Source organism: Cyprinodon tularosa, unplaced genomic scaffold (genome assembly GCF_016077235.1).
Source record: "Cyprinodon tularosa strain WSP-4 unplaced genomic scaffold, ASM1607723v1 ctg297, whole genome shotgun sequence".
NCBI lineage: Eukaryota > Metazoa > Chordata > Actinopteri > Cyprinodontiformes > Cyprinodontidae > Cyprinodon > Cyprinodon tularosa.
This window is the reverse complement of record NW_024039004.1, coordinates 73,506-86,494: the sequence shown is the minus strand read 5'-3', so window position 1 is coordinate 86,494 and position 12,989 is coordinate 73,506. Positions and strand designations below refer to the sequence as shown.

General features: G+C 37.7%; 1 protein-coding gene across 9 annotated transcripts in view; it reads right to left on the bottom strand.

Moving 5' to 3' along the window:
- Positions 1-12,989, bottom strand: part of si:dkey-166d12.2 (rap1 GTPase-activating protein 1) — a 61,742-nt gene that overhangs the window by 3,020 nt on the left and 45,733 nt on the right. For 5 of the 9 annotated variants that reach the window (XM_038291214.1, XM_038291215.1, XM_038291218.1 and 2 more), the window contains 9 exons: positions 9,159-9,314; positions 8,139-8,210; positions 7,960-8,046; positions 7,642-7,785; positions 5,578-5,709; positions 4,465-4,542; positions 2,523-2,632; positions 388-504; positions 180-309 (listed from right to left, as the gene is read on the bottom strand). In XM_038291214.1, the coding sequence (XP_038147142.1) occupies positions 180-309; positions 388-504; positions 2,523-2,632; positions 4,465-4,542; positions 5,578-5,709; positions 7,642-7,785; positions 7,960-8,046; positions 8,139-8,210; positions 9,159-9,314 (1,026 nt within the window). Of the gene's footprint in view, positions 1-179; positions 310-387; positions 505-2,522; positions 2,633-4,464; positions 4,543-4,794; positions 4,866-5,577; positions 5,710-7,641; positions 7,786-7,959; positions 8,047-8,138; positions 8,211-9,158; positions 9,315-12,989 lie in introns of those variants that run through there. The other 4 variants (XM_038291212.1, XM_038291213.1, XM_038291216.1 and 1 more) reach the window with 4 other exon arrangements.

Below are 12,989 nucleotides of genomic sequence, written 5' to 3'. Positions count from 1 at the left end.
GCATTGCCTGCTGTTCTGCAACTTATTTGTTTGCACCACCCCTATAAATATTAAACCAAACTAAAAGAAGGCAACATAATCAGGGGAGAAATAAAAGCGCCTTTGTTTTGCCAGAGTGGCTTTAATAATGCATGAGCTTTTAAAGATGTGATCATCACTCTGCCTCCTTCTATACCCACCAGTCCGGTTTCATATTCCTCCTCAGCTTCGTGCTCCTCCACGACGCTGGCGAAGCTACTGGCGTTGGAGGAGGAGCGAGACAGGTCCTGAGCCTCAGGGATTGAAGGCGCCCTGCAACACATCGCCAGACTACACACCTTGGTTACTCTGACCTCATCAACACCTGCCTCTTTTCACATATTTCACTGCACTACAGCAGATGGTCACCTGTTCTTTGCGGCTGCAAACTCCGGAGAACTGTGTGCGGAGGAGTTGCCTGATTTGTTTTCTTGTGACAAGTGGCTGCAGTCTGCTGTTTTCTGCGTGTTGGGAGAAACTTCCCGGCTGATGCACAGAGAGGGAGATCAGAAGGTGAAAACAAGCAGATAGGTTTTATTTAGGATTGTCAAACTGCTTAAACAAATATTTGCCTCACTACAGCTGAAGAGCTGTGCACATAAAAATCTGTAATTAAGCTGCTACATTGAATTGATCACAAACTTTATCCTTATTCAAACTCACTGATACAGAATAGATGAAAAAGCAGCAAATGAAGTGCCTTGCACAGCAAATAATGTTTCTCATTAAGATTTTAGGGAACATACCAAAACAAATTGAAGTGGAGGAAAATTCCACATAATTTTCAGAATGCTTAAAAGTCCTAATCTAAAAAAAGCTTTTCTGCACATGTATATTCAGTTTCCTTTACTCTTCCACCCGGAAATAAAAGACAGGACCACCAAGCACCCTCATAGGTCACTTAACAGTCCAATCAAGTGAACTTTAGCTTCGATGCATATATAATATTTTCCAAATGGTTCACAAGTTTATTAAAGAATGTTAGTGTGCAAATATTGTCATAAAAACAAGGCATTACAAGAAAGGTTGAGTTATAAGGTAATATCTCAAGCGTTGAACACATCAGAGGCGCTCTTCCATGCATTATCATCAACTCTATAGGCAAGTAAATTTACCCAAACCAGGGATCAGCAACCTTGATAGAACTTAGATTTATTTTCTGTTTGCGTGAGCCAAAAAAGCTACATGGAACAAATTAGCCCATGAAACACAATATAGCCAACTTCTTTAGAACTTTAGGCCAAAACGCCACAATTAGATTTTGTTTTTAAGGTCTTAATATAAACTTTTACATAAGTAAAGAAAAAAATCTTCTCCAATGGAAAATGCATCTATTTTTTAAAACATTTTACAAGAAAGACACATAGTTACCAAAAGGTAATTAAATCAATAAAAAAATATATTGCTGACACTGTGTCATTCTTTGCTGAATTGCTATGCATATGTTGCATCAAACACCAAAGATTAATTTCTAAAGCTATTTTGTTTTTAATACCTTCTCATAGGATTAACTCTTTAGCATTGGAGGGTTAAAAGAGTTTAATGCAGGGTCAAAGCTGCAGGTTGCAGAGAAACAGTATGGAGGAAACGGTTTCTCTAGAGCAGGGGTCTTCAACGTTTTCCAGGCCAAGGACCCCCAAACTGATGACAAGATGGAGCAGGGACCCCCTAATTTTATATATATTGTATGAAATTGTGTTATATCAACCGGTCCTATAGTCACTCTATTACAGATGGAGAAATGTAAGGAAAGTAATTTCTCCCTGGGATTATTAAAGTATTTCTGATTCTGATTCCTGGTTGATGGGACAGGTGTTGTGAATGAAATAGTGCCCAGCTTGAAAGAGCTCCTGTGTGTTGCTGAATGTGTGCATTGATGACTAAAAGACATCTTTTGCCTCCTTTTATCTGTTTACTACAGTGTGTTGAATTCATGTTAATGTGGATTTAAAGACATTTAAATTCAGGAGGGAATATATACAAAAAAAAAATGAATCAACCAAAAGTTTCGCGACCCCCATGCAGTACCTCCGCGGACCCCCTAGGGGTCACGGACCCCCTGTTGAAGACCTCTGCTCTAGAGGTTCACAGCTCTTGTTGGACTAAACTTTTGACCTAAATAGGTATTGTTTTTGCTCTTTACAAACATGGTGCTAAGGATTTGGAGTTTTACTTTTAGTAAAAGCGTGATCATAAAAGTTTAGAGTCCTAGGGACTGAATACAAATGCACTCCACACTTTTTAGATTTTTATTCCTTAAAAATTATAAGCCATGCATCATTGTCTTGCATCTCAAAATAATTAAGTATGATGCTGTCAAGCATAAAGTTTAATTAAATGACTATTTCTGTAAGGTACTACAAATCATGAAAGTCATCCAGTAAAAACATTTGATCTGACACGTTGCATCCTCTGAGAGATTAATTAATCTGTTTTAATGTCCTTCCTTCCATCTGTCACAACACTGTTCTGTGCTCACTACCCACTCCCTGCTGTCCTCTCACCTCCTCTCTTGGACCTCCTGGATGTTCTCGATGCCAATGGCGCTGCTGCGGCGGGAGCTAAAGGGTCCAGACTTTTTTCTGGTTGGGCTTTTCCCAGGAATGATCAATGACTATCGGGGTGCAAGTGAGACAAAAAAGTAAGGCACACATTTTGGGAGAAGACATTGGTGCACAGCGTTCATCACACTGTACAGTATGTATTAGATGCAGTATCATGTAGAAATATGAAATAGCAATTCACGGACTGACTGTTACATAAATGCTCAGACAATGTGAGTTTAAAATAAAAACAGTAGATAAACCTTGAATTTCAAACTACTCTGTCCAATGCAGCCCAATCAAGATAACTTATTTATCAGAAAATTAAACATTAAATACAAACTAAATAATCTAAACCGTTTAATTGCAATACAAAAAAATCTGTTTTGAGAAATAAACGGTTGCATAAGTGGGCACACTATTACTAATTTCAGTCAATAAAACTTTTGATTACATTTCCACATTCAGCCTTCTTTGATAGCAGCCTTAAAGCATCCTCCATCTTGATTTTATAATATTTCCTTGCTAAAGGTCAACAGATCTCACCAGATTGTGCAGAGATCACTTCTCCATAGCATCCTTCATCTCATTTTCTGTTTGTTGTAGTAATTCTGGAGTCTGGATTGGTAATTTCAAAATTTACAATCCTGAATAATGAACTTAATGGATAACACACTTGGAGTCACTATGATGATTAAAAAAGATAAAGACTCTTCATATTCAGCTTTCAAGCAGACACATGAAGGCTGTGGTTGACAGACGGACTGTATCTGGAGCCGTTCATAACTTCATTCAATATGACAAGAAACTATTTTCCATCTAAAGAGGAAAGTAGGAACAGAGCAATATGCCCGCATCATGTTTAACTCGTGTGTGTTCTGCTCTTTATGTGATTATTTGTGCTTTTTCTATGCAAAAATATTCTGATTGAAGTGTGACCCATCTTATTAACTTCAGATCATAACTATACTCTGGTGAGATTAATGTCAACATTTTTTTAACATTAAGGCTTCTTTTCGCAATTCTCACTCCGTGAGAGAGTTAAAGAGTTGGGTTGTGGCTCTCTCCCCTCCTGCAGGAGCTGCTGAAAATCTCTTTCCTGTGTGGACTCAGTTCCTCTTTTACGAACCTACATTTTTTAACCTAACATCAGGTAATTGAGATTTGCTAATATTGTTAGGAGAGGCAAGTTATAAAAGAGAGGATGCTGAAAGTGAATCAAAAGGTATTTCAACAAAGAAAGTGTGCAGCCTCACAGAACCCGGTTATGCAACCATTTATATTTTTCCGCTTGCTTATTTTTTTATGGGGGGGGCTGTACAGGATACACTATGTCACAGACAAAGCAGTAAAAGTTAGAAATTGCTTATTTTACTTGTTTTTCTCAAACTACTGTAGATACAAGTGTGCACAAGTGTGTGTGTGTGTTTTATATAGGAGCCAGATGAGTGTTCTCAAAGGTTTGAGGTGATTTATCTCTTTTGCGGTTAATTCCGAGAGTTAACATGTATTTAAAAGCACAAAAAACATATCGATGACCCCAACCAGATGTTTATTTTCCTCCCATTAGAGTTAAGAAAAAAAGCTGCAAGTTTCAGGGGATTCATGCTTATCACTTATTCATCAAACAGCAAAATCAAGTAACTCACAGAGCACAACACAGTGGTGACTTTCTGTACGAATGAATGATAAAAATGAAATTATGATCAGAACAACCACTGAACACTATGTCTTTGCAACTCACTTCTTCTAAAAACAACAGACCCCCCCCCCATACACTGCAAGATCTACTAAAACATTTGTTCTATTTCAATTAGAATGGAAATAGCTAATTGTTCCTTTAAGAAAACACATCAGAAAAGCAAACAAATGTGATGAGCAATAAGAGAGAATATACATTAACCTCTTCTATTGTTCCTATGCCTATGGCACTGCCTCGGCGTCCATATTTACTGGGACTTTTCCCCGCGACAAGCAATGACTGAGCCACACAAGGCGGGACAAAGGGAGCCGGAGAAAGAGAGAGAGAAAGAGAAAGAAAGGAAGATAAAAGATGGAAGAAGCAAGAGAGGGAAGGAAAAAAACATCAGAAATTCTCATGCACAGAACAGAAAGAATTGTAACAGTAGGAAGGAAAACAGCTTTAAAAGGAGCTTGTAGCATGAATCAAAAGCAAACATGAGATAGAGGAAATAGGAAAAAGCTTCACAGGGTTTAGGAAGCTTGAGGTCATATAGGAGGGTAGAGCAGGAGCATCAACAGAGCAGACATACTGGCAGGTACTGTCCTGAAGGATACAAGTTACTGATGCATTAAAAGGAAAATATGAGAAAAAGAGGGTTAAAAAATAAACAGGTACTGTTATAACAAAAGCCTTTTTTAAATGGGTAAAGGAAAAAAACAAAACAAGGCAGAGTGCTCTTGAGGTTTATGGGTTGTGGCATGCATGTTCTCCAGCCACACATCCACAAAGCAGCATTACGGTAAGAGTTATAATAGGGATACACTCATTATGAAAGCATAGCAACGAGGGAGGGAGTCTGGGTAGTCATACAGGTACTAGTCTGAGCTCACTTCAAAGCCTGAGAGAGGGTTCAAAAACAATCACTACTTCATTTCAAAATAGGCAGATTTTCAGCAGCTAAAAGCCTGCCAATCTACACAGCAACAACACTTCTAATAGACGGCAATGAATAAAATGCTTAAATGTTTTTTCCGCCCCAAAAAACAGAAAAGAGGATTAACGTGAACATAAAATGGAAAGAGTCAATTAGTGAAAAATGAGTACACAGCAAGAGTGAGTATGAAATGTCAGAAATAAGAGTAAGTGCTTTGGTGTTAACAGCACACAGATGGAGTGCTATGAAGTGGCAGTAGAAGTATTTTATCAGGCTGCTGTTTAGGTTTAAATCATCCACACGTGTGTTTATTATCCACCGTGCTGTGAAAACACAGCGTCCTGAATGTGCTGCGTGTGTACAGATGGGCAACGTGTCAACCAAAATGGGCTACTTACAATCCCTGGGGTTTTGGGGCTCTCTGCGGGATTGTGGGTAAAGCTCCCACTGTGACTAGTGGAGACTGTGTGTGACTTCTTGTTACTGAGACCCATGGCGTCCATAGACTGGCTTCTGCTGCGGATGACCCGCTGCAGAGAGAACGAGGAGATATCCACAGTCAGCGGATCCACTTCTATCCCGTGGAAACCAAACACACTGACTAATGTTTGCAAGAAAAAGAAGGGGGTTTGCTTCACACTATGCTTTAATTTAACTTAGCATACAGAGCCCTGACCAGCTGTAGGTGTCCTTTAATAAGATGTGTAAAAGGTTAATCTTTTTATGCTGTAGAATAGGCTGATGCTGGAAAAATGAGCAAAATCCAACCTTTAAATCAAACACATAATGATCAGTTTGTCTCTGGGCTTATTTTGTGAAATTGAGGATTTCCTGTTTTTCTGGGGTGTAAATAGGATGTAACACTGTGCGAAATTTCTCTTAGACAATTACCATAATGGGAATGACACGGGACAAAGCGGTTTAAGAAAAGCAGATGTGTTCTAATCTTCTTTGTCAGGAAATAACTAAAAAAAAATGTCGACTGTGTTGATTGTGCCTTTATCTTTTAATTAGAGCAATTTAAAATAAAACAAAAAGCAAAAACTGGAGTTGGATAAGCTGGTGTTTTCCTGGGTTCACATACAGCCGTCTATAAAGCTGCAAACCAAGCTGTTTAGCTAGCACATCAGGTATCGCCTTTACTGTTCAATCTCCAAAACCACAAGGAGCGGGCTAAAAACTTCTGAGACTTAAACTGGAAAGTTCCTGTGCATAAAGTCTAAAGCTGTAAGCTAATTTCTTGACCAAAGACCATTAGAACAATGAAAATGTGTCAGAAAACCGTTACTCAGTGGATAAAACAGACCTAAACCCATCAGAAAACATTACAATGAATAAAATGCAATCTATAAAACATTCGGTGTGAGACTTTTGCTGTTAGAGAATATCATATTTCAAGGTTTCACGTGTCTAAAATCTATAACCTTTTTATTTTACTGGCGCTTTAGGCGAAAACTATATTTAATTCATGTCAGTTGCTTTCTATTATTAATACAGTGCAGTCTATTAGATCTATTGTCAAATGGGATTAAAAATAAATGTTATGAAGTAAAAGTGATGAAGGAAAAGTAATAAGTGATTTATAGAAACATGGGAGTGTGCACAGACAGGTATTTGTGTGTGTGTGTGTATGGGGTGTGTGTGTGTGTGTGTGTGTGTTTGTGGTGCTTCTTAGTGGCAGTTCAGGTAACAGGAAGAGGGTGAATTAAAGGTATGTTACTTAAACAGATAGAGAGAGATGAACGACAAGGACTCCAGAAATTAAAAGGTAGCAGGACAGTGCAACCTACCCAGCTCTAGAGTTAAAGATTGGAAAATCTTTACAGATTTAAAATTGCAGATGTTGGGAAGATAAATAAAGAGACAGAGCACCTGACAACTTTGATTTAAAGGTATTAAAGAAAAAAAAAACTGGCTTACAGAAATACTGAGAGCATCTGAGACTGAGGTAGAAGAAAAAGGATTGAGGAAAGAAAAACCTTAATGGGACGCTACCCAAGGGGAGGTGTGCAAATTGCATCATAAGCTGCATAATGAAGGGTCATTAAATCGTTCATCAGCCACAGACTTTCACAATTCCTGCTGCCATGCCTCAGCAGCCGGACGCCGCTTCACCGCGGTCAGTGATGGAGGACTCTCGGACGTAGAGAAGTGTCTTGCATACACAAGGGGACACTTTGCAGATTCCAAAAATCACTACGCCAAGTGAAAACCCACTGCGTTCAGCACTAACAGCCAAGTGAGGACAGCAAATGGCATAGACTGGTCCTCTGAGATCCTGCACATTTTCTACGCTTTGTTTTCTCATGTGTGAATACCCAGAATCCCAGCCAAGAGACAGGAGAGGACAAAAAGAAAAGAAAACATCCGAAAAGTTTTTCCACTCATCGCCATTCTTGCTCATGCTTGTGCAGTTTTGCAGATCACCAGTGCGCCCAATCAATTTGAAAATAATGATGTACCTTAAATGACTCGAAGAAGCCGCCCCCTCCTCCACCACCTCCGTTCTCCAGCTTATCTTCCTCCCCACCCAGACCCATCATGGACTGACTGTTGATGTGCAGCTCTTCATATAATGTTTCCAGCAGGGCTGAACGTGTACGCTCCTGGCAACAAATAAACCAAATGTTTTAGTGACAGCGCATCTTAAAATTCACTTTTATGAAGCCAGTAGGATGCAGATAGATGCAAACAGTTGGACACAAGATCATAACAACATGCATAAAAACATAATAAATCAAAATACAAAGACACAAGGTTTCCTTTATTGTGCTTTTCACCACCAGCTTTGCAAACTTCTCAGCCTTGTAGCAGGCATACTCTGCATTGATCAGCTTGGTGAAGAGGAACTCGTGAAACTCTGGGCCCTGAGGAAAAGAAAAAACAACATTTGGAGAAGAGTGGGGAAGGACGTATGGTGTATCTCTAGGGAAACATGTTTTTCTTTTTGCTTAGTGACCTTTTTGAAGATTGCAGGGTCAGGTAGAGCAGGTCCAAAGAAAGGTACATCATCCCTTGCTGTGACTGACACCTAGAAGAAATAGCAAACAGAAACCATTTGGGCTTAAATCAAGAATCCTATTCTTCAGCTCTGGATACCAGACACACCATTCTGTTTGCAAAAGATGCCAGAAAAGCATATTGGAAAATAAAATGTCACACTTTCCTCCAACTCTTCTATTGTCCTCTATTCTGTTTTATCCCCGCATGCTAGAATAAAAAAGCACTGTATGCGCGTTTCCTCTGCAAGCTAGCTGTATAGTTTCATAACATACTAAAATAGGCAAACACTGTTTTATGAAAAAGTTTTTTTTACCCTGAGATAAAAAATTTTTTCACACGTAAATATCTCATATCAAATGTATTTTTGAACTAATGCAACATATAGTTTCAATGGTTCACAGCTACACCCAGGCCTGCTTACTGCCTGACAATCATAAAGTACCGAAAAATAGAACCAGTCTCAAAACAAACAAAAATATGAGTCCAGGGAGGGTTACAATGCCATTTCTACGGCTTAAGGACTCCAGTGAACCACAGTGTGTGATATTATCCACAAAGGAGATAATATTCGCCTCTACTAACACCACTTCCCAAGACTCATTTAAGAGAGAATCCCATAAAAACATCTAAAACATTGAAGGTAACAGCTGCTTCATTTTGAGTTCCCTTTGCTGCATAAACCTCCCCCACATATTTATGTCTCACATTTAACAAAAACATCCATACAGTTCCAAAAAAACTCTGGGATAACCTTCTATAGATTGAATACACTAAATTTGAATTTTTTGATGGTGTGAGGTTTGTTTTTATCAGGTGTGAAGCTAGAGGGGAGTTTCAGAAACTGAATATTGTAAAGAAAGTCAAACATCATTGTGGTAGTGATATCATTAGTGACTTTAGGGCCTGAAATTTTAGGTAAAACTTCTTAACCAGATACAGATCAAAGTTCTTTGAAACGTCAATAAGAGGAACCAACCTTGTATGTGACGTTGTCGGTGCATGCATTCTCCACCTGCACCACCACGTAGGCATGCAGGAAGTTGGATTGGATCATGTCTGGTACAAAGGGAGTGTTTTCTTCCTGGAACACGATTGCCACAATGTCGTTGCCTATGTGCCTCTTCCTCTGAAGCTGAGGGGCGGTCAAAGGTAAAGAACGTTAGAAACGGAAGCATAAAAAAAATACAGCAATCTTACCATTAGTCTGCAAAAACTATCAAGAAATTTGTAAAAAATATCTTATATTATGAGTATTTACCTTTAATTTGTGTAGGTAAATAAGATGATTTTCCAATATAATGAATTTTTACACTTAAAACAAGATAACTAGATAACATGCACTTGAAATAAGACAAAGCAACTATTTTTTTCTTTGTCTTCATCCAATCACAAGGTGTCTCATTTACCTCTTCAAATCAAGAAAAAAGATCATTTATTTTAAGAAAAAAAAAATGTTGTACATTGTTTGCACCGTAGAAAAACCGCAGTGTTACAGCCTTCCTTTCTACATCAATTTAAAGATTGCCTGAAAGAGAATACTTACAGGTTCCTAAAGAGATTAATATAACCGGGCAACACAAAGGCCTTTCTCATACATAATTCAGTTTTTCAGTCCAACATATTAATACTCTTCCATCTCATACTGATTTGCAGATACTTTCCAAAAATAATTCAAGAAAAGAACCAAAGCATAATATGTTGAACACATATTTATTTTCCATTTGTTATCCGTAAGTGTTGAAGAAATGACATCATAGATATGAACAAGCTGGAAAATAAAACAAAAACTAAAGAATCAAGCCCCCACAGATGGCTGACTGTTATCACTGCTGCTGTAGTAGCCTACTACATTCTCCTTGTTGCCAGAAAGCTTTAAGTTGCCAAAAGGACACTCATGCATTTGGAGGACACAGCGCCCATGTTAAGTATAAATTTTTTATCCAGGCAATCTTGGTGCTGCTAGGCAATAGGGACACATTCTTTTGTGCTGAAATATGGATGCATGTTGTCACCTTAATGCCTTTTGCAAGATATTCTAATTTAGTGGGCTTGCAAGCTTACATAAATATCAGAGGAGATGTCTGCATCTCTTTCTATCTAAAATTTATGTTGATTTCAGTTTGGAGTGTCACATTTGTACTTGTTCCAGATATATATTTTTTCCCAAGATCAAAAATTTGAATCTAGGTTTGAGTGCAGATCCAAATCTCTTCATATTAGACACAACGATGCATCGGCCAGCTAATAGTTTTGGCCCATATTGGCTCATTAATGAATCGGCCAATGTGTGCCTATACTGGCCGATTCCTTAGTGCAATGATTCCCCATATGGATGGCGCAGTGTAACTGCAGAGAAAGTGGTGGAAAACAGCGGAATAAATTATTGATTCAAGAAGTTGGGGTTGTGACCCTAATTGGGGTCATGGATCATTTCTTGAGAGACCTCTATTAAATTAAACTGAACTTCTACTCTTTTGTCTGAAAAATGGCAAAAAAAATATATTACACAGCTTTACACATTACCTCAATATAATGCTGAAATTTATGTAAAGAAAAAAAAAACACAAAACCAAATACATTGATTTTTATCCCCTTTGAGGCTATTGCTAAATGTTCCTCTTTTTTCTATTCCAACCAATAGTTTGGGTCATGACAGCATTCTGGTACTATTTTGCAGATCTGAAATTAACAATTTTTGGGAATCACAGGAATAATTTATCCAGTATGAGAGTTTTTATTTCTTTAATTAGTGACAGCATGTTGAAAACTATCGCAAAGAATTAATAACTAAACTAAATATAATCACTATGTAAAGATGGTAGATGTAAGGATTTAAAATAGATTGTAGTTTATCTCACTGAAATATTTATTTTACTGCTTTCAACTTTTCATCTGCACTAAAAAAATGATCTAGAAATAAGTAAAAATGTCTTAAATTAAGGGTATTTACCCTTAATTTGAGTAGGTAAATGAGTTTGAATGGAATTAGAATTTTTACTCTTAAAATAAGATATTTAGATAAAATGCACTTAATCCAAGAAAAAAAAATACACTTGTTTTAATAAAAAAATTACTTATCTAGATTTACATTTTTTCCAGTGTGTTAAAAAGATTGAAGCGGGTTTAGAGATTGAGCGGGTGCAAAAACCTTCCTTTAAACAAAATGGGGACAAGCAAGACAAGTTTAGATGCATTTTGCAGCCATGCACTGAGATCATTCAAAGCATATGCATTGCAATACATGGTTAATATGTAGTTTTATGTTTAAATTGAGACTAGCGTAACATTTGTTATCATTTTCGTCCTTTTTATCATGTAATGAAGTAAGAATATGCATTATTGCATAATTGCAAACCAAATGAATTTGACATACATTTTGGAAGAAGTGACAGCAGATGTCAAAAGATATAGAAATAGAGAAATGCTTCCTAAATGAAAAAGGCCCCACATTCTGAAGTTCCACATAAGACATTAATCTTCAATCCTCCCTAGAGCTATTTCCCATTTAAACACAACTATCAAATGAAGCTTTATCACATATACTCAAAGGCTTCTTTTTGAATGCGCCTGTCTAATTCATTATGCTCAAAAATAGGGAATCTGCTTCTCATATAGCAGCAACTCAATGCAATTATGCAACTAGATGTGATCAAGATGACTTGCTGAAGTTCATTGAGGGCATCAAAATGGCTTCAAAAAGGAGATGTAAAACTTGGCAGCTCTGTTGGTGTAAGAGGGGCTCTTCTGAGTCTAGAACAGCCGATCTGATCCATCTATTCTATCAACAGATTAGGCTGTTAGGGTTGCAAGGTAATCTTTCTTGGCTCACTTTGGAACCATTGGTACCAACTGAGTATTGTTAGCGAGCCACAGCCTGTTTTAGTATTATTGCTCAACATCTCCGTCTGTCTGTACTCCAGTTGTCTTTTTAGATAAAGGATCTTAATTTAGTATAAAAAAGACGTTTTACAGGAGAGTCCAGCCAAGTACAGGGAAATGTACTTTACACATTGTCCTCTAAATGTAAATTAAATAAATTATTCTAAGTGTATAAAATATATTACTAACTGATATGACTATAAGCTCTTGAAACATGTCTCACAAGAAGGCAAGTTTGTTATTCACCCCAAAAGAGCCAATATTTACTCTATGATTAAGAGATGATGATGGCATTTGCTTTTCCAGAAACAGTTCAGTCACTTTATAGCCTGCCTATTTGTTATGCTGTGAATAAGCAGCCATCTGGTTTCAAACCTGGGAAGTTTCCAGAAAGTGCTGAAGTCAGGCATTCAGAAAGCAGAAACAGACATTTATAAACCAGAAATTGGTTCTGGCAGACAGAGTCTTTGACCTAATGAAATGTTTACAGTAAATACGCTTTTAAATATTATACTTAGTTGAAAGTTTAAGCTTTATGTTTTTTCTTTTGACTGCAGTTAATATTAGCAAACAGTATTGTGGCAATATGTGTCATGATCTGCCCTGTTAGTGACCTTAATTGTTTACCTAATTTACCTGCTTAACTCTGCCCAGTTCCTAATCATTCCCCATGTTATCCACCTGTGTCTATTGCTTTATATTCAGCTCAGCCCAGCTATCGGGGCCAGATCATTGTTTTGATGTTTGTTTCGCTAGTTTTTGTTATTCCACGGTTCGTGTTTGTCTTGTTGTCTCCTGATCGTCTCCTGGCTTTTTCCCTCTGAGCACTATCTGTTCCTGTTTTGGCTCGGCAAAGGGGAAGCTAGTTTAAAGTCCCCTGGCTTCTAGGTGGAGACCAGTTTAAAGCTTCGCAGTTATCCTGGTACCA